General features: G+C 39.1%; 1 protein-coding gene across 2 annotated transcripts in view; it reads right to left on the bottom strand.

Moving 5' to 3' along the window:
• Positions 1–888: 888 nt before the first annotated feature.
• LOC115232370 (transcription factor E4F1) overlaps positions 889–22,594 on the bottom strand; it is a 39,125-nt gene continuing 17,419 nt past the window's right edge. The window contains exons 6-15 of one of the 2 annotated variants that reach the window (XM_029802222.2): positions 22,142–22,220; positions 21,056–21,224; positions 18,872–19,018; positions 18,137–18,295; positions 17,264–17,358; positions 15,192–15,385; positions 8,623–8,840; positions 6,971–7,169; positions 5,201–5,343; positions 889–1,805 (exon numbers count right to left, since the gene is read on the bottom strand). In XM_029802222.2, the coding sequence (XP_029658082.1) occupies positions 1,080–1,805; positions 5,201–5,343; positions 6,971–7,169; positions 8,623–8,840; positions 15,192–15,385; positions 17,264–17,358; positions 18,137–18,295; positions 18,872–19,018; positions 21,056–21,224; positions 22,142–22,220 (2,129 nt within the window). In that variant the 3' untranslated portion in view covers positions 889–1,079. The remainder of the gene's footprint in view (positions 1,806–5,200; positions 5,344–6,970; positions 7,170–8,622; positions 8,841–15,191; positions 15,386–17,263; positions 17,359–18,136; positions 18,296–18,871; positions 19,019–21,055; positions 21,225–22,141; positions 22,221–22,594) is intronic. The other variant, XM_036511214.1, reaches the window with a different exon arrangement.

The following is a 22,594-nucleotide window of genomic DNA, read 5'->3' as shown; positions in this document are numbered from 1 at the left end:
GTACCTCTTCTATAGCAAGACACCTGTTTCTGCCTCACTATAACCTTTCATCTGACACAAGATCCCCTCCCCTCTCAAAAGATTGTTTTTTGTCTTGCAAGGTACTTGGCGATCCGGTCAGTGCAGGTGCCACTTAAAAAGTATGCCATCCACACTGTGAAGTGGTTGGCATTTGGAAAGGCATTCAGCTGTATGTAAAAAGCACTAAATCCACTCTACTGAGGGGTTGGTGTTAGGAAGGGCATCCAGCTGTGAGTGGATTTGGTAGGCAGAAACGTTAGCATGCCGGGCGAAATGCTTAGCGGTATTTCGTCTGCTGTTACTTTCTGAGTTCAAATTCTGCTGAGGTTGACTTTGCCTTTCATCCTTTCAGGGCCGATAAATTAAGTACCAGTTACACACTGGAGTCAATGTAATTGACTTAATCCGTTTGTCTGTCCTTGTTTGTCCCCTCTATGTTTAGCAATATTGCCTTGTGGGCAATAAAGAAATAAGAAACTGAAAGAAGCCCACCGTGTGTATGTGTACCCATGTTTTTTTTTTCTCATCTTGACATGTCATGTAAATGAATGACATTCATTTCCAATATTGAGGGAAAACATGTCTGACTACAGAAAAATATTACCTTGCTTAGAAACGAGTAAGGGTTGGCAACAGGAAGGGCATCCATCATAAAAAATCTGCCTCAATAAACTGGTCAATGCAGGCATGGAGAAATGGCTGTTAAAATGATGATCAATTTTGTAGAAATTCAAGAAAAATCAAAGATATTTTATAAAAGATTCTTTTATTGTTTGGTTTCATATTATGAGTTAACCATTTAAGTTTCCCATTTTTACTGGAGTATCATTCCTTTTGTATCATTTTTAATACTGTCAAGATTTTTTGATGACACGGGAAGAATATACTCTTCATATTTAGTTTTTTTCCTGATAAAAATATATTTGCCCAGACTTCTTTTTGCTTTTCTTTCTTTCTTTCATACAAGTGAATAGAAAGATCTCATAACAGTTCTGCAGGAAGTCAGACGAATCTTCCAGCATTAACAGTCACATATACACACAATAATATTTTTAATGTCAGCTTTCATCCACATCCATGGCACTCACTTCTTGGATAGAAGATATGTCAAGAGATTGTTCCTGGTTACAAGGATCCATCATATCGGCAGCTATGTCGAGGGATTGTTCGTGGCTGCAAGTAGCCATCATATCAGTAGATATGTCTAGAGTTTGTTCCTGACCACAGGAATCTACCATGTCAACCGTTATAACAGCCTGGTGAATGGTGTCTGATGTTGAAACACATACAGTGTTTTCCTCTTGTGGGGCCACTGCAATAGCATGGATTTCATTGTTCTCAGTAGGAATGGCCTGTTGAACTAGTGTTACCGTTTGTAAATCCTCAACCGTATTAATGTCATTGCTCTGATCAATGTTCTCATTGTTATCTACAATGCTATCGTTGTTATTGACAATATCGCTGACGTGATGCTCTCCACTGCAGTCACCGTTCGTCTCAACAATCTGTTCGTTCTCCTCGTTAACAACACTCACTTCAATGTCCGACTGCTGGACAACCTGCTCTTCAGCAGGCAGAATTAAACTCTCCACAGCTTGGATGTCAAGCATGTCCAGGTTGTTTTCTTGCGAACCTGTGCTCACTACTATGTACGATGCAGTTTCCTCAGACCCTGTGGCTTCCAACATTGAGTGCTGCACATCATGCGCATTGGCACTGATTTCTACATTCTGAATAATTTCATCTGATGATAAATTTGTATGCAGCACTACATATTCAGCAGTCTAGAAAAAAAGAAAAACAAAGAAGTCAATACAGTTTCAAATTACATTTTGTTTTGCTTCAAATAATTTATCCTGTTAATAATTCAGGCAGAACAGCATTTATTTTAAGCAGTCTTTCTCCTCTTCATACTTTTGATCTAATTGTAAAAGCACCATCCGTTCGTGTCCGTTGCCAGCCTTGCCTGGTCCCCGTGCCGGTGGCACGTAGCACCATCCGTTCGTGGCCGTTGCCAGCCTCACCTGGCCCCTGTGCCGGTGGCACATAAAAGCACCATCCGTTCGTGGCCGTTGCCAGCCTCGCCTGGCCCCTGTGCCGGTGGCACGTAAAAGCACCATCCGTTCGTAGCTGTTTGCCAGCTCCGTCTGGCACCTGTGCGGGTGGCACGTAAAAAGCACCCACTACACTCACGGAGTGGTTGGCGTTTGGAAGGGCATCCAGCCATAGAAACACTGCCAGATCAGACTGGGCCTGATGCAGCCTTCTGGCTTCACAGACCCCAGTTGAACCGTCCAACACATGCTAGCATGGAAAGCGGACGCTAAATGATGATGATGAAGATAAATCTTTTCACTTTCATATGATTGATGTGTCAATATCACTTCTCTCAAATGAATCTGAATGTAAAATATAAGCCTTGCCACATTAAATGCCTACCAAATAGTCCCTACTTCCTATCTTGCAGATACCTGGCTCTTGAAATTTTATGGACATAAAGGCAATCATACATGCAAGTGTTAATACATAAAATAATTCTTTCTTTTGACTGTCACAAGACGAATTTTATGTACATTTTTTTATATGTTTGTCAGGTTAAAAAGAAGGAGCTGAGTAGGTTTTCAAAAACTGGTCAGGCTGATGCCATTGATGATGTTCTTTAAACTTTTGCAAGTTGTTGGTTGCAGGAAAGAGAAGTGCAAGGTGGGAATTGTTTAGAGTTAATGTGGTGGGAGAGAGGGACTGAGGGTGGGACATAAAATAGGCAATGAAAGGAGACGGGACAAATGAGGTGAAAGAGCTAAAGTGAAGGTCATACGAGACCAGCTGGGTCAAAGGAATAGGGGCCTTTGTAGGAGTGCTATAAAAGAAAGAGAGAGAAGACAGAACAGCTGTGAATGAAGGTCTGGAATGTGTCCCTGTGTGACATCATGCCAGTCTGGATGAAGTATAGAATATCTGTGTTTTAGCAGGACTGTACTGCATGCAAGAGCAGGACCCAATAAGGATTTCACCTGTGTTTTGTAGGAGGTTAGTAGTTGTTAAGAGATGAAGTAATTTTTGGTTTTGGACTGAAATGGTTAGTCTTTTGCAGCACATTCTTTGCTATGTTAAGGACATGCATTTGCCAAGGGAGACCCCCTCAGTGAGGCTTGGCATTCAGAATGTGTTCTTTTGCTGTTGAAGAAAACAAAATTGGCACACAATCTCTATTGGAAGATGTTTTTATGAGGGTGAGCTGAAAAAATAGGCAGAGTATGGAGGAGTGATTCAGGTAAACTGACATCTTGACTGTTCAAAAAAAGACTTCAAAGGTAATTAGTAGCGACTTCTTTTGAAAATGAACAAAATTTAGCATTGTGCTGTTATCTAATACCTGCAGAAAAACGGTTTAGCCCCAAGGACATTCATGCTGGCATGGTTGCTACATTAAGGGATGATGCTTCAATGTTATCAACAGTGCAAAAGTGGGCAGCTGAATTTAGGAGGGGAACGGAGACCCTTGAAGATGACAAAAGGTCTGAGCATCCTGCAACTGTCACCACTGAGAAAAACATTGATCATATTCACCACATGGTGAAGGATGACAGGCGATTGACTATAAATCAAATAGCCAATACCACTAGCATATTCCATAAGAGTTGAGAATATTCTGCACAATGAACTTGAAATAATGAATGTTTCTGCTCGGCAGGTGCCACAGCTTCTGACACCAAGTCAAAAGTGCACCAAGCTGATCACATCATGAGGAAATCTGACATTGTTTGAGGCACATCCAGTTGGTTTCCTTGAACATTTCCTCACCCAGGATGAGTGTTGGCTTCATCACTTTGACCCTAAGTGACATTCCATCCAGTGAAAGCTACCTTCAAAAAGGACCATTCTATCAATGGAGACTACTATGCCCAGGAAAACCGATAAAAGAGGCCTTGTTCATCATGACAATGCTTCAGCACACAAGTCCTTGGTTTCAATGGCTGCTGTACATGACTGTGGCTTCGATCTGGTTGACCACCCTCCTTATTCTCTTGATTTGACTCCATCTGACTATCAGCTGTTTCCCAATACGAAACAAACTCTTAGCTGGAAACCAGCATCACAGTGATGATGACATATCTGATGTTGATAACTTTTTTGACCAACAGGATGAAAGCATCTTCACGAATGGGATCCTAGCACTGCAGTATTGATGGACCACGAGGGGGACTATGTTGAAAAATAAATCACATTTAGTCACCCTCCATTAGAGTATTTTGGTCAGCCTACTCTCATAAGGTATCTGTTTGCAGATTCAGTGAAGGATACAAGGTAATGTCAGGTGTGAGAGTGGGTGCTGTTGGAGGTGACACCAAGTAGGTAACTGATGTGTAAAAGGAAGAAAGAAGGAGGGGGAATCAAATGCTGCGAACATTCAAGTATTTGTGGAGATCAGAAAGAATTCTATCAGCCCTGGCTACGACTGGACAAAATGAAATTAGTCCATCACATGAGAGATAGCTGGGGTATATAAGTGGGAAGTTTTGAGAGGAGATTAGCATGCCAGATGCAGTTGAAAACTTTACTGAGCTGAAGCAGGATTAGGGCCTGATTTTGTCCAGTCAAGTGAACTGAAACAAGCAGAAAAGTATACAAAAAGATCTAAACTTATTAACCATGTGGTCAATAGTCCAGTACTTTAACTTCATATCCATTGTTGTGTATGTATTTATAATACTGAGGCACCAGCATGGCCGTATGGTAACAAGTGTGCTTCCCAACCACATGGTGGGCAAATAAGTTCTACTATAGCCCTTGGCCAGCCAAAACCTTGTTAGTGGATTTGGTACATGGAAACTAAAAGAGATGTGTGTGTGTCCCCGTGCGCCTGTGTGCATGCATGCTTGTGTCTCCTTGTCTTGACATTGTGTGATAGTTGTAAAATGCTTGTCACTGTCATACAGGTAGAGACATTCATTTCCAATATTCTGCAAGGACATGTCTGGCCACGGTAAAATATTACCTTCTAAACAGGATGGTAACAAGAAGGGCATCCAGCTGTAAAAATAATCTGCCTCGGTAGACTGTTTGACCCATACAAGCATGGAAAAGTGGATGTTAAAATGATGATTATGAGATGATGTTGGGTATAAATTCAAGGTTTCACAATAGAACAATGAAATGCATCCCTTGCAAACCTTACCTCCAGTTCAGAATCGTTCTTTTCTTCCCTCTCGGATACAATATACTGCTGAGTATCAGCTACAACAGATGAAAATTCTGCTAATACTGTTGGATAAGTACCATCCGTAACATCTTTGTATTTGGCTAACCGAATACAAGGAACTGTGAGTTAAAAAATTAAGAGTTAAATGCTGAATTAGTTACAAATAAAAATTAGATTTATTGAAAGTTATTGGATTATAAAATCCTTCTGGATAGAAAATTTGAAAGTAGCCTTCAACTTTTTCTATCTAAAAGAGTTTTCCAGCTCAATGTTTAAATGGTAACTTTATAGCTGTATGTTATGTGTTCCAAGAACTATTATTCCAAAAAGAATTCAGGTTTGCTTGAAAGTTTATAAAAATTCTTATGATGTCAGTAATAGTTTAACACTTTAGCATTCAAATGTCAAATATAATGTGTATTCATTCACATTGTTTTGAATTTGACATACATCGTCTCACAGCTTTAAAATTCCAATGCTGCAATAATATTTTTTTTGAATGACATCATAGGAGATGTGCAAGAGGCTGGGTCTGGTTGATCTGAACATAAAATAGGCAGAATACTTGAGCTGGAAATGCTAAAGGGCTAATTTAATTCCATTAATAAATATGTATTAATCGGATAAGATGCTCAGTACTTCTCACTTGCAGTGATTTCTGCATACTTCAGAATCTGAAGAAAAAAAACTGTTTTTGAACTACAAAATTTAACTTCAGTCAGGTGAGTCTCAGGTGAAATTAGATGACATTGTCTGAAATGTTGGACATGTAAATCCAGAGACAGTATTTATTAACATAATAATTCTTTCTACTGGAAGCACAAGGCCTCAAATTTGGGGGAAGGGATTAAGTTGATTACATCAACCCCAGTGCGTAACTGGTACTTATTTAACTGACCCCGAAAGGATGAAAGGCTAAGTTGACCTAGGTGGAATTTGAACTCAGAACATAGCGGCAGTTAAAATACCTATTTCTTTACTACTCACAAGGGGCTACACACAAAGGGGACAAACAAGGACAGACAAAGGGGTTAAGTTGATTACATCAACCCCAGTGCGTAACTGGTACTTAATTTATCAACCCCGAAAGGATGAAAGGCAAAGTCGACCTCGGCGGAATTTGAACTCACAACATAATAGCAGTTAAAATACTGCTAAGCATTTCACCTGGAATGCTAACAATTGCACCAGCTTGCTACCTTCATAATGTTGTTAATAATAATAATAATAACACTGTAACATGTATTTCATCCTTTGGTAGCAACTGCTTTTTCCTATTTGCTTACACCTGGAAAGTATGAAAAATAGCTAATATTTCTTTGAAACTTTGGTTTTGATACATTTATTCAAACACTAAAGAATTCCTCTCAACACATGGCTATGATGCTCCTCCACTACTCTTACTCATGATCAGAGAAGCATGTATTGTCAGCCACTAAGGCACATGCTCAAGTGCTTAAGGTCAAGCAACTGACAAGCAAATCTGTGGTTATTGAGCAGAATGTTTGCTATAATGATATTTCTGCTTCAGCAACTCAGCGCTGAATCTGTTTGAAATGTAATGGAAAATAGGCCAGTTTCAAAACATTGATGTCAAGGTCACAAAAGCATAGTTTGAAGGGAATAATAGCCATTTCCTTTGATTTCTAGATAGAAGAAAATTGCAAAAAACACTCACTGGCCAAGACCAAAAAATTTTTTTGTTACACAGTGTAATCTATAAGGATGAGATGGTAGAAAATTTACCTTTGGCTTTGAGATGTCGGTTCAGAGTACCATGCTCAGCAAAACTTCGATTGCAGAATTTACACTGAAATGGACGTTCCCCAGTGTGCATTCGCACATGTCTTTGTAAAGAGCCTTTCTCACGGAAGTGGCGCTGACAGAACTGACACTCATAAGGAAGAACATCAGTATGGATTCGAAGATGTACTTTCAATGCATTCTGTTGAAATATAGAAATAATATTAAAGTAGGAATAAAAATTGTATCTAGTATCAAATTGATGGCAACAAGTAACATTAAATTAGAAAATATTTATTTCTGAGTTTGGCCACAAAATAATAAATTTGGAAGAAGGGATGTAGTTGATGTGATCGATCCCAGTACTTGGATCAAAATCAGAAGGATGAAAGGTAATGGCTTCAGTGGGAATTGAATTCAGAATGTAAAAAGGATCTAATTACTAAGTATTTAGTCAGGCGCAGGAGTGGCTGTGTGGTAAGTAGCTCACTTACCAACCACACGGTTCCAGGTTCAGTCCCATTGCATGGCACTTTGGGCAAGTGTCTTCTACTATAGCCTCGGGCCAACCAAAGCCTTGCGAGTGGATTTGGTAGATGGAAACTGAAAGAAGCCTGTCACATATATGCATATGTGTGTGTGTTTGTCCCCACAACAGCTCTTGACAACCGATGATGGTGTGTTTACGTTCCCGTAACTTAGTAGTCAATTTGCTCGACTAAAGGTGGTGCTCCAGCATGGCCACAGTCAAATGACTGAAACAAGTAAAAGAGAAAAGAAGAAAAAAGGGAAAGAGGCCCTCAACAGTTTCTATGAATCCATTACTCCTTTCTCTAAGGTCCAGCCAAATGAAAATGAGCAGCTTCTGTGACCCTTCGCAGGACCTCCAAGACTGGTGCAAAGAGCTTGGTCAGATACCTAATCTGAATCCTTACAACTGAGTGAATTCTGCTCAAGGCATCTATGAGCCAAGTGGCAGATTTAAACTGGGAATCAAATTAAGTTTACCATGCAACTTGCAAATCCAATACATATGACCCACTGATGGAGCCCCTTATGAGGTAGAAATAACAACTGAATCCCTCTCAGAGCACACTAATGTCCTATAAAAGTGAAATATACCTTACATAATGTATATATTATATCTGAAAATAAAAATGGAAGAATGGTTGTGACCGAAGAGCTCTTGATCGAGGTCCCTTCAATGAGGGCTGACCTAGGGCTAAATGATCCGATGCCTTTCAGAAATTAATACTGTTTATTTCCCTAGAGCATAGTTTCAATGTAACCTAGCAATATTGAATAAATCACAAACAATATAGCTTCTAGTGCAAATTTTTCCAATCAGACAATCATATAATTTTACAGCTATTTTTGACAAGATTTTATACTAATTATAACAATGAACTGTTTCCTAAATTTTAATAAAAATATTAAAATTTTCTTCATATATATAACTACACATATTCTGCTTTTAACTCATGAAAGCTTTTTCCAATACATAAGCATTTTAATATTACTAATAACTTTTTATAAGAATGTTTTATGTAAAGTTTAGCTTTTGAAAAATTCATTTATTTGCATTGCATCTGTTCATTCAAATCCTTTTATGTGTTTATCAAGTACTAAAAAAAAAAAGGAGAAAATATACTTACAGATGTTTTGAAAGATTTATCACACACAGAACATGTATAAGGACGCATCGTGCTGTGGATTTTGAGATGTTCTTGTACATGGGAAATTCGCTTGAATAACTTGCCACATTCTCCACATTTAAAGTTACGTTCCTCAGAGTGAGTGCTAACGTGTTTGTTTAACATGTCTTTCGTAGTGAACGCTTTGCCACATTCGTTACACTTGAAAGGTCTCTCACCTGAAGGAAGACAAATCAAACAACATAAAGGTCTCTCACCTGAACGAATACAAATCAAACAGCATAAAGAAAGGACTTCAGAAATTAGCAGAGATTTTAGACAAGTGCAATCATACATATGAATTTGAATTATCTTTCAATTTATTTTAACAAATGAAAGGTTAATCTTGTGTCTGCATCATGTGTGTAGGCATTGATGCCTCTACATCCATACAAATGGAAGATGTGTAAATATCCATCTAAATCAGACACAGTTAATGTTTTTTTTTTGAGAAGAAGGCTGGCATGAGACATAGCTCATCAGGTGAACACCTAAGATATCTTTTTGTTAGGGATGCCATTTGGAAAGTAGGCTGCAGTTTGCTGGTTGTCTGTTGACTTTTTATACATGCTGGGCCACTGGTAGTGAAGTTTCTAAAAAAACTCACTACTCTATAGTTTACGTAAAGATTAGTTCGGCATTTATTCATTTACTGCTGACTGAAACTGCACTTGCGCAGTGAATTTGAAAAATTATAATATATAATGATGAGACACGTGTTATTCGTCTCTTAATTATATGTTAGTGTTATGGCATGGTCACTGATGAGAAATTTCGCCTAGCAAATTATTTTATTTGCTAAGAAAATGTTGAAACCGAGGTCTGACAGGATTAAAATAACAAGGTAAAAGTTATATAAATTTAAAATAATAAGGGTGAAAAATAGAATATTAATTTGATTAATATCAACATTTTGATTTATCGACAATGCCGTCCCCAGTCAAATTCCCTCACACCGCTTATTGTCACGTGTCCCTTGACCTCTCTCTCTAACTAACCCTATCTCTCTCTCTCTATGTCCCCCCTTCCCATAACCATCATCACCATGGTTCTCTATGCCCCCCCCCCCTTCCCAAAACCATCATCGCCATATATAAAAGAGCGATCGCATTTATCGTTAACCCCACTCACTTCAAAATATCTAAAGAAGAATACGCACAGATCATGAATGGCTAAAAGTTAAGTGAATCGTCCAACCTCGCTACGACTACCTTCTATCTTGCACTTATCTTTATTCTTTCACTATTCTTCAATTTCCATCTCATTGTATTGTTTCTCATTCTTTCAGCTATTTCGTTTAGTCTTGTCTCCCTCATAGCCACTCTATTTTTCATTTAGTCTTGTCTCCCAGTTCATACAAACCCATTTGCTAGCTCATACGATTAACAGAACCTCTTTACTCAGCTACGGTGCACCCGCCCTCCCACCCCCACCACACATGCCGGAAGTTCCTATTCTTTGCCATTCCGGGGTTGCTTCCCATGAAGACTGCAAATGCTCTCACCATCCCTACCCCTCCCTACCCCTAGTCTCGACCTATGTAAGGTAATGTTCATACAGTGCAAAATATGAAAGGCTAGTGTTATGCAGGTTGTACTGAAGGCTACTTTACCACTTCATTACTTGCACATGAATTCTGCCAAATGCGAGCTTTCTTTTCAGGTACATGAAGCTACTGTCCACCGTCCCAGGGTCTCTAGAGCCCATGCCTCCCACACCCTCAGGGTTGGCACCCTCAACGTTGGCACTCTGAAAGGTAGGTCTGGTGAGATAGTCGAGATGCTTGAACGGAGATGTGTGGATATATGTTGCATGCAAGAAATAAGGTGGAGAGGAGGATCAGCTAGGTTCCTCACAGGCAAGGAATGCAGGTACAAGATTTTCTGGGCAGGGAACACTGACGGGGTTGGTGGCGTGGGTATACTTATCACTGAGAAATGGGTAGATAAAGTAATTGAGGTAATCAGAGTATGTGACAGAATACTTAAGATTAGATTAGTGCTTCATCATAGTTTAGCAACCATTATATCAGCCTATGCTCCTCAGTCGGGGCTACCCAATGGACAGAAAGACCGATTCTATGACACTCTACTGCAGACTACCTCGTTGATAAATGACAGAGACCTTATCTTTGTGGCTGGTGACTTCAATGGTCACGTTGGACGACATGCTGGGGGCTTCCATGGCGTACATGGAGGCTATGGCTATGGCTCCCGCAACGAGGAGGGAACCAGGCTGCTGGAGTTCTGCGATGTAAATAATCTTATGATTTGCAACACTAACTTCAGGAAACCTACCAGCCACCTAGTCACTTACCGATCGGGCCAACATACCAGCCAAATTGACTACATCCTTGCAAGGCAAAGGGAGAGATGGCTGCTTATAAATGCCAAAACCTTCCCAGGTGAAGAATGTACCCCACAACATAGACTGGTAGTTAGTGACTTTAGGATCAGGACTAGGAGGACAACCAGAAGACGACAAATATGGAGAAGAAGGATCTGGAAGCTTAAAGATCCTGCAAATGGACAGAGATTTAGGGACATATTACTTGAAGCCTCTGACGAAGTAGAAGGGGATAGAGCATCACAGGGGGTAGAAGACAGCTGGACGTTTCTAAGGGACAACCTGCTGAGAGCCACTGACCAGATCTGTGGCTGGTGCAAAGTCCCCTCTCGACCTAGAATAACGTGGTGGTGGAACAATATTGTAGACAGGGCTATTAGAGAAAAGAGACAGGCTTGGAAGGTCTGGAAAAATGGGGGTAGCAGGGAAATGTATCAGACTGCCAAAAGAGAAGCTAGGAGACAGGTTTATTTAGCCAGAGGGGAAGCAGATAAGAAAAAATTTGCCAATGTTCTGCGCCGTGAGGATGAAAGACTGGAGGTGTTTCGCGTTGCAAGACAGTGTGTGAGAGAGAATTGTGATGTGGTAGGAGAGAAGTGTGTTCGCATGGAAGATGGTTCACTTGCGCTAAATGAGGATGCAAAGAGAGAAGTTTGGAGATGCCACTATGAAAGGTTGCTGAATGAAGAAAATGAATGGGATAAAGAGAGTCTGCCGAATGTTGACCCAACAGAGGGACCAGCTATCCGAGTTGATAGTTCCGTGGTAGCTAAGGCAATTAGAAGCATGAAGACAGGAAAAGCCCCAGGCCCATCAGGAATCACTGCAGAGATGCTCAAAATGTCTGGTAGTGTTGGCTATAGCCTAGTCACCCGTATAGTTAATCAGGTGATACACAAAGGGGTCATACCCAATGACTGGTGTAGCAGTATAATAGTCAACTGCTACAAAGGTAAAGGTGATGCCCTAGATACAAATAACTACAGAGGTATCAAGCTGTTGGATCAGGTGATGAAGGTTACGGAGAGGGTCATAGCCCAACTAATTAGAGAGAGAGTTAGTTTAGATGAGATGCAGTTTGGGTTTGTGCCAGGGGAAAGTACTACTGATGCTATATTCCTGGTAAGGCAGCTGCAAGAGAAATACCTAGCCAAAGATAAGCCCCTGTACCTGGCTTTTGTTGACATGGAGAAAGCCTTCGACAGGGTCCCCCGATCCCTTATCTGGTGGGCAATGAGGAAACTAGGGATAGATGAATGGTTAGTGAGAGCTGTGCGGGCCATGTATAGGGACGCTGCTAGTAGGGTGAGGGTTGGAAATGAGTACAGTGAAGAATTCCGGGTAGAGGTAGGGGTCCACCAAGGCTCAGTACTCAGCCCCCTCCTATTTATCATAGTCCTCCAGGCAATAACGGAGGAATTCAAGACAGGATGCCCTTGGGAGCTCCTCTATGCTGATGACCTTGCTCTAATTGCTGAGTCGCTATCAGAACTGGAGGAGAAGTTTCAGGTGTGGAAACAAGGATTAGAATCGAAGGGCCTCAGAGTCAATCTAGCTAAAACCAAAGTCGTAATCAGTAGGAAGGTAGACAAATCACAAACACCTTCAGGTAGATGGCCCTGCTCGATCTGTAGAAAAGGTGTAGGTAGAAACTCTATAAGATGCACCAAGTGTAAGCTATGGACACATAAGAGATGCAGCAATGTCAAAGGAAGGCTAACTAGGAAGATGGTTTTTGTATGTGGCAGATGCTCAGGAACAATAAACACTGAAAATGCTCTGAGACCAACTTCCGTCACTTTCCAGGGAGAAAAACTAGAAATAGTTGATAGTTTCCGTTACCTAGGTGACCAAGTCAGCAGCGGGGGCGGGTGTGCTGAAAGTGTAACTGCTAGAGTAAGAATAGCTTGGGCAAAGTTCAGAGAGCTCTTACCTCTGCTGGTGACAAAAGGCCTCTCGCACAGAGTGAAAGGCAGACTGTATGATGCGTGTGTACGAACAGCCATGCTACATGGCAGTGAAACATGGGCCGTGACTGCTGAGGATATGCGTAAGCTCGCAAGAAATGAAGCCAGTATGCTCCGATGGATGTGTAATGTCGGTACTCACACTCGGCTGAGTGTAAGTACCTTGAGAGAAAAGCTGGACCTAAGAAGCATCAGTTGTGGTGTGCAAGAGAGACGTTTGCACTGGTATGGTCATGTGGCGAGAATGGATGAAGATAGTTGTGTGAAAAAGTGCCACACCCTAGCGGTTGAGGGAACCTGTGGAAGAGGCAGACCCAGGAAAACCTGGGACGAGGTGGTGAAGCACGACCTTCGAACTTTAGGTCTCACTGAGGAAATGACTAGAGACCGAGACCTCTGGAAGTGTGCTGTGCGCGAGAAGACCCGGCAGGACAAGTGAGTCCATAACCCGTGGCCTTCTACATGGGATGGAGCCAGCCTACGTATGCATACCTTCCCTTCTTGGGACACAAAACTCTACTTGTGAAGACGTGTTGAGGCAAGTGAGGATCAGAATCGAAATCGATCAATGGAAATTGCGAATGTGTTACCAGTGCCGGTGGCATGTCGAAACTCTACTTGTGAAGACCCGTTGAGGCAAGTGAGGATCAGAATCGAAATCGATCAATGGAAATTGCAGATGTGTTACTTTCCGTTTCGTGACCGTTGCCAGCACCGCCCCGTTTCGCGTCCATTGCCAGCCTCGCCTGGCCCTCGTGCCGGTGGCACATAAAAAGCACCATCCGTTCGTGGCCATTTGCCAGCTCTGTCTGGCACCAGTGCGGGTGGCACATAAAAAGCACCCACTACACTCACGGAGTGGTTGGCGTTAGGAAGGGCATCCAGCCGTAGAAACACTGCCAGATTTGACTGGGCCTGATGAAGGCTTCTGGCTTCAGACCCCAGTAGAACCGTCCAACCCATGCTAGCATGGAAAACGGACGCTAAACGATGATGATGATGATGATGATCAATTTAAAACTAGTGGTCTAGCATATTAAAATCTGAAGATTCAGAAAAATTATATTACATACATACATGTATATATATATAAACATATTAAGATTTGACATAAGATTTTTATCTGGTCAAATAGCCTTTCTAAACATTTTCACTGAATTTTTCAGATCTACACAATTTTCTCTGGAAGTTTCCATTTTTTCTGTATCGCACTCACTGGCCAGTGTCAGGATGTCAAAGTTGAAGTATAAAAACCTATATTTGCTAAATACCTTTACATGTTTTACTAAGAATATACAGTCTACTTCAATAACATCTACGATGCCAAATCTTTTTTTCTTATTTAGCTTATTCACTTCATCTTCCACATTTCCATTTAAGTTGCCAACAGTGTTAAATTTTTTCATGAATCCTATACACACTTAATGGGTTGTATGCTGCATACGATCAATAACTTACTGCATTATCTTTTATACATTTATGGATGTCTGCCAAATGGAGTTATGAAAAGTTCAGGAATGTATTAAAGTAAATTAAAATCAAAATTGAACCAAATTCGATGACTAGCACCCATGCCAGTGGAGCACTAATAGCTCCATCCGAGCGGGATCACTGCCAGAGCAGTTGTCTGGCTTCAGTAACGGTGGGCACGTAAAAAGCACCATTTGAGCGTGATCGTCACCAGCGTCACCTTACTGGTACGTGAACTAAATATGCGAGTGTGGTCGTTGCCAGTACTGCCAGACTGGCCCCGTGCTGGTGGCATGTAAAAGCACCCACTACACTCTTGGAGTGGTTGGTGTTAGGAAGGGCATCCAGTTGTAGAAACTCTGCCAGATCAAGATTGGAGCCTGGTGCAGCCATCTGGTTCAGCAGTCATCAGTCAAATCGTCCAACCCATGCTAGCATGGAAAGCGGACGTTAAACAATGATGATGATGATGATGATGAGTACTTTCAAATTTGAAAATAAGTCTTTTTAAGTGTCTGCTTAATTGCAAACGAGGCTATAAATAATAGCTATTAATATATCAGGTACCTATTAGATGGAAAACAACAAACAAAATGACGGATGGTCACAATAACGAACCACTACACCACCTTCTTAAAAAGACTTAATTTCAAATTTCTCAATGCTTCAAATAGTCCTAAGTAATTTACTTATAAATCTGCTTTATAGAGAAAAGTGGCTAAGAAGCCTCTGGAATAAAAACTGTACCTGTGTGGCTTCTAAGATGAAATCGCAAATATGCACTTCCACGGAATGAACGCATACAGACATGACATTTATATACTGGTCGACCACCTTGAATTTCGGCAGGTGCAAATACCTTTGCCTCCTCCTCATCTGCAGCATTTGGCTCTAATTCCTTTTTCAGCTTCAGCAGTTGGTTGACAGCTATTCGCGCATTTCTAGAATAGTAAATAATATTTAGATTGAATTATTAAATAAAAGAACCATTTAAGAAAAAAAGCTATGTTGTATATGTCGAATAAAACACAAGCATATCAATATATGACAACTTGTTTACACAGGAAAAACATTCCTTAACCCTTTCGTTACTGTATTTCTGTTGAGATGCTCTGTGCTTCTTTCAATTACTTTAAATATAACAAAGGGTTTAGTAAAATAACTTGGTTATCATTCAGCTAGTGTTAGGAACATAAATTGTGACAAAGGTTTGGTGGAAGATTTTAGTTCAAAACTTTTGAAAACAAGACATTTGTACCTGGAGCCGGTTTGGTAACGAAAGGGTTAATATTAAGAATCATATACAATATGCAACGGTTATAAAATTATGGTACTGCACTGCCAACTACACAATCAAAGTTATACCAATTAATCAACCTCATTTTATATTGCAAGTATTACTCACTTGCCGCAGGGTCATTTTCTATTGATATTCATCCCTCATTGTTATCACTGACCCCCCCCCCCTATTTCTATTCGTAACAGCATTACAGTAGAATAAATCATTAATAAACTTGAACCTGAGGTTCTTGAAGATTTTGCATGTACTTATCTAGGATGTGTACTTTAATGAGTGTGTACTTAACCGGACACGTACTCACTCTTCCCTTATACACACCCTTGCAGTCTTTACCCATCTTCCTTGATCTTTCCGTCTCCATGCACTCTTCTCGGATATGTTACATTGAGGGTGAGGCTCTGGCATTTTGTTACCCCTATATTTATCTCTCTGCCGGTACTACTCCACCCATACAAAATGTGGTGCAACTGAATCTTCTCCACAACATTAAAACTGTTCCATCATACTTCAACCTTTCAGTACCTTGTTTAAAGCCACCTTCCCTTCTATTTTCCTTCTCAGTTGAAGGGGTTCTTAGTGCCAAGAATAAAAGCACCTGGTATACTCTGTAAAGTGATTGGCATTAGCAAGAGGAGCCAGCTGTAAAAAACATATCAAGACAGATGTGGTCCTCCAGCCTGTTGGATCCTGTGGAACCATCCAATCCATGCCAGCATGGAAAGCAAACGTGAGGAGATTCTTTTACTAGTTTCAGTCATTTGACTGAGGCCATGCTGGAGCACTGCCTTGAAGGGTTTTGGATGAACAAATTGACCCCAGGACTTATTCTTTGTAAGCCAAGTATTTATTCTATTAGTCTCTTTTGCTGAACCACTAAGTTATGGGGACATAAACACATCAACACCGGTTGTCAAGCAGTGATGGGAGGGAGACAAACAAAGACACACATAGATATATATACATATATATGCAACAGGCTTCCTTCAGTTTCCATCTACTAAATCCACTCACAAGGCTTTGGTTGGCCCCAAACTATAGTAGAAGACAATTGCCCAAGGTGCCATGCAGTGAAACTGAACCTGGAACCATGTGATTGGGGAGTAAGCTTCTTACAAATCTTATAGAAATGAATTTAGATTTCAAATGTATTCTCAAAGATTTATAAATATGTGCTTTATGGAAGTTGGAACAATTATCATCCACATGCACAAAACAAGAAATCAAAATAATTAATAATGAATTATAATTATTTAAAATGAAATTCATCAATATAATAAGTTAATGACGTTATGTTATATCATTTAGAAAAACTGTTTCTTACTTGTCCTAATTAATCCAACTTTTATCCTCACTTTTCTAAACGAGCAAAAAGTAGTATTCACAGTAACAAAAATATAACAAAAAAAAAAAAAAAGCAAACTCCATCCTTCAACTGCAATGATAAGAATTATAGAAATGAAGAGAATAAGGATGCTAAGAATGGAAAAACTCATTCAAAACTTTAATGTAAGAGACTTACCGACATATTACACTTATGCTAGACTCTTCCTTTTCTTGTACAGGACCCTCATTATCAAGAATAGCTGAACAAGACGTTAGAGATTCTTCTGGACCCTATGAATATACATTTATTTACTGATGAAAAAAATAGCATAAACGAAAATAAAAGGGTAAAATTAAAAGCCTACACTACAGAAACAAAATAATTGACTTTCCAGACAAAGAAAAATAAATTTTGCAATTAAACTCTAGTTCTGCTTTTGTGTTGCCATGTTTCTATCCTGGATTCACTTTCTAATAGAAACATTTCTTGCTATGGAGATGCAAACAATAAAATTACTGTCTCTAGTGTCACAACAAGCAGAGTGTAGCGTCCTCCCTTTTTAAGTACACAACTTGAACCTAACTGCTTGTGTGTCCATAGCAACAGCAGTAGCAAATCAGTTGCAGGAAAGTGTGCATGCAGCTAATCAGAGAAAGGCTCATGCATGCACATGGCTTCAGATCCTGTTTGTCATCTTTCCTGTCAGTTTTCTTTGTGTCAAGCAAAGGAAAGGAGAAGCATTGCCGTAGAATAAATCATTGATAAACTTGAACCTGAGGTTCTTAAAGACTTTGCATGTACTTATCTGGGATGTGTACTTCAATGAGTACGTACTTAAGCAGGCATGTACTTAATTGGGAGGTTACTGTAATATAATGACTATAATAAAGTCTGTGGTAGTAACTTGTTATACTTAGTCAAACAATTTACCTGGATATATCGGATTAATTATTCTGTAAAGTATTTAAAGCTGATACAATCATAAATCTAAATTAAAAAATAGGAATTCTATGTAAAAATTGTTGAGTTTCATTAAGAATAAGAAAACAAAGAAAAAAACAAAAAAACCTTCAGTTCAATTTTATGCTGGGAAAGCATGTGTCGACCCAGTTCTTGGCGCTTCTCAGCAACAAAATGACAAAGACCACATCGGAATGGCATGTCTGCAAGATGAGTCCGTAAATGTACCCGAAGTGAATTAACACAGGAGAAATCTTCACAACATACCTTCAGAAAAAAAAGAAGCATGAAGTAAAATACAAATTGGTACTAACTTCATTGGAGATTACTAATTCTCAGAGTTTCTATGTAAATTTTTATTTTATAAATTAGTATCAAGAAGAGACAATGGCCATAGCGTTTTTAGGCTCTTCAAATTTGGTGGAGTTTTTATGGCTAACGCCAACCACCCTGAGAGAGAGATGGAGGACTTCTTCCAGACTCTGTCTACCAAATCCATTCGTAAAGCTTTAATCAGCTATAGCAGAAGACAGTTGCCCAAGGTCCCACACAGTAGGACTGAACCTGAAACCATGTGACTGGGAAGTAAACTTCTTAAGCATACAACCAAAACAGTGCCTCTCTCTCTCTCTCTCTATATATATATATATATATATATATATATATATATATATGTATAACCACATGGTATTTAAAAAGGTTTATAAAAAAAAAAAATCCCTTCCCTATCTAGGAGGAAATATGTAGTTAATTTTCAAATTCAGTGATAATGTTTTAAGTTACCTCAAAGAGGGAACTTAGAAAAACTTAGAAAAAATTTACAAAAAAATTCAACAAACTTACCCAACACTGAGTTGTTTTAAGAAGATCAATCTTTTCTACCATTACTGGAGATAATTTATCATTATCTTGAGATGTTTCTGTGGTAGTTTCTGAGTCACCAGCTTCACAGACAGAATCATCCATAGGCAATACAGTATCAGTCTGAGACTAATGGGTCAAAAATTGCAAAATAATATTCCAATTAGGACAATCATAGCATTAATAGATGTGAAAATCCTCATTTACATTTCTTATCTCACTTGCCATCCAAATAATAATAATAAAAAAACAAATGATCATAATATCCAAAACATAACTAGTATATCTTTTCTTTTGCATTGTTAACAAATTGACAAGAAAACAGAAATAAAGTAGTGAACTACATATTCAGTTACTTCAACTAAATTTTAAAAATGTTATTCGATGACTGGCATCTGTGCAAGCAGGGTGCAAAGTGCACCATATGAGTGTGATCGCTGACAGAGTGGCTAACCGGCTTCCGTACCAGTGGCACATAAAAAGGCACCATTCGAGCATGATCATTACCAGCGTCACCTTACTGGCACGTGTAAAAACATTCGAGCGAGGTCGTTGCTAGTACTGCCAGACTGGCCCCCATGCCGGTGGCACGTAAAAAGCACCCACTACACTCTTGGAGTGGTTGGCGTTAGGAAGGGCATCCAGCTGTAGAAACTCTGCCAGATCAAGATTGGAGCCTGGTGCAGCCATCTGGTTCGCCAGCCCTCAGTCAAATCATCCAACCCATGCTAGCAGGGAAAGTGGACGTTAAACGATGATGATGATGATGATGATTCTTTTGAACAAGCTGAGAAGCTGCATTTTCAGCAGCTCTGAAACAAACATGTACATACAAGCTCCATCATTCAAGAAGAACAATACTCTTTACTCTCTTTACTCTTTTACTTGTTTCAGTCATTTGACTGTGGCCATGCTGGAGCACCGCCTTTTAGTCGAGTAAATCGACCCCGGGACTTATTCTTTGTAAGCCCAGTACTTATTCTATCGGTCTCTTTTGCCGAACCGCTAAGTGGCGGGGACGTAAACACACCAGCATCGGTTGTCAAGCAATGCTAGGGGGACAAACACAGACACACAAACACACACACACACATATATATATATACATATATACGACAGGCTTCTTTCAGTTTCCATCTACCAAATCCACTCACAAGGCATTGGTCGGCCCGGGGCTATAGCAGAAGACACTTGCCCAAGATGCCACGCAGTGGGACTGAACCCGGAACCATGTGGTTGGTTAGCAATCTATTTATCACACAGCCACTCTTGCGCCTATAGTGTATATTCCCATGAAGGAAATAGGTTGGTTTACCTTTACGCTTTTATCACAATGCCTCATCAATTTGAATTAATAAAAGTAAAATCAAGTCAATGAGGGAGCCTCTATGCAGTTGCTTGACCTGATAGTGATAGCAAACAGATCTTCCTCAAATTAGATGGCTTAAAAAAGAATGGATGGAATGCCTTTGATCATAGGTTGCCCAATCAGGGCAGCCTAGGGTTTTATACAAAACAATTTATAGCAATCTTATGTTAAGGGAAATATTTGAAGGATATCGATATCTCCATCAAATATTTTCTTAATCTAAGAAAGGGGTTGTGAGAGGAGACTTCACTAATAATCTGCCCTGTGAGACCTCACAGAAGTGAACAGAGAAAATGACAGGATATTAAAAGTATCAGTTAATATGTTAAGTGCCAATATACAGACAGTAGAAGGAACTTATGGAAAAGAAAGATTGTAAATAGTGCTGGGGTCAGAACTCAGGATGCTGAGCTTTACAAACAAGATGAGGTAAGCTTGATATGAATGACAACATATTGCATAGAATGTCCAACAAAATGAATGTCATGTTAGCATTTGTTTTGTTAGACCTGGAAAATGGTAAAATAGATAAAAAAAGTGACAATGTGATGATGAATTATACAGGAGCAATGTGTCATATGTATTAGTATTGCATATAATAGAAGCTATGTAGAGGAAGTAATAGCAAAAGGCACATCACTGCTTTGATAGAAGATAAATTCAATCTAACGTTGATATGGAAATAAATGTATAAACACCAGAACAGAATTAACGATTAAAAATTATTGACATTTATTACAATCGAAATTTTGACTGCAATACAAAATTAGAGCCATAAATATTTGAGCCATACAGACCTGTTCAACAAAAGCTTCTTCCTCAGAATTAGTTATATCAGGAGTTTGTAAATTTGTATTTTCATTTGTATTTTGAATTTTTCCCATTGTAGATGGAAAATTTGCAATAAAGTTCCAGCGTTGACCATAACATGGTAAATCAGAATCCCTCTTAGCTGTACATGGAGTTCTGTTTGAAATTTAATAAAAAAAAAACATTAATAAAATTATTAGTTCTAAATCTCTGAATGAGGAACATGTAGCAACATGTAGTAAAGTTTATTTGCCAATGTAACGTGGCAGTTAATTTGATAAAAAATATTAAAATTTATTTTTCCTCTTAACATTTAAAAATATTACTCTAACTAAACGGTAGAAATCTGACAATGCCAAACAGAATCTCTCATAATACCATATTCTTTCAGCATACAAGTTGATGTAGTATATAACATAAACATGTAGTATAAACAGTCAAACATCGTCACTATCTTTCCAAATTTTGGTGCAATATAAATGGAATTTTTGGTCTGCTAAGTCAACTTATCTATTTTTGGCTATAAGTTTTGGTCTGAAAAATTTGACTTGCATGCCAGAAAATATTTGTAATTGTACACAAAAAGAAAAATTACTATATACATTGTCATACAATGTGACTAAAAATCTCTTCCACAAATGCTTCTTTTATGCTCTTTTTTCTTTGTACAAAAAACAGATTTCATACATCACTGGAAATTTCCTGATACTTTAAACATCTCATGACATGGGCATAGAAATACCAGCAATTTATTACAATTCCTTAATGAGGTATTCCTATATGAGACAATCGTGTTTATAACATATGGATTGTACCTGTAATTTAAAGAGCCAGCTTTGTTATCTACCCTGAGATGTATACATTGTGATGATTACATTAAAGGTACAAATTATCTGTGGAATATTAAGCTGACCTACACAAGATTTGAACTTAGAATGTCAGTGCAGGGACAAATACACAAAGCATTTTGTTTAATGCCCCAGCCATTCTGCCAATATTCACCACTGTAACTGTTTAAGAATGACTGTTAATTTCTCTTATAGTAATGACATATAGATAAAAACAAGTCAGACCTTGATTTCAGATGCCTGCTGAGAGCACCAGATTCAGTAAAGCTTCGCTTGCACATATTACAAGTGTAAGGCCGTTCTCCTGAAAAAAAATAAATATTAAGTTTGAATGGCACTGTGAGTGATTAATTCTTGGTAACAATAATTTCTTGCATAAATAACTTAATTTGTTCCCAATCCTTTTGTCACCCTCATTCCTTGAATTATGCCAAATCTTCAACTCATTTTCCCTGTAAATTTCAAGATTTAATGTAATCATTCATTCAAACGTTTTGCTTTTCCTTGTTAGCTTGGTGTAGATGGGAGGAAAGTTGAGATAGGGTTTTCATGGCTGGATGCTCTTCTTGCCCAATTTCTTGAGGGACACTTTTGCTCTGAAGGAATTCAAAAGTTCAGAGCTAACGGATGAAATATTGATAGGAAATGTCAACAAACATCATCAGTTGCAGCCCAACC

The sequence above is a fragment of the Octopus sinensis genome, linkage group LG2, assembly GCF_006345805.1.
Source record: "Octopus sinensis linkage group LG2, ASM634580v1, whole genome shotgun sequence".
In the NCBI taxonomy this organism is placed as follows: Eukaryota; Metazoa; Mollusca; class Cephalopoda; order Octopoda; family Octopodidae; genus Octopus; species Octopus sinensis.
The sequence above is the reverse complement of the archived record's forward strand: the minus strand, read 5'-3'. Positions and strand labels throughout refer to the sequence as shown.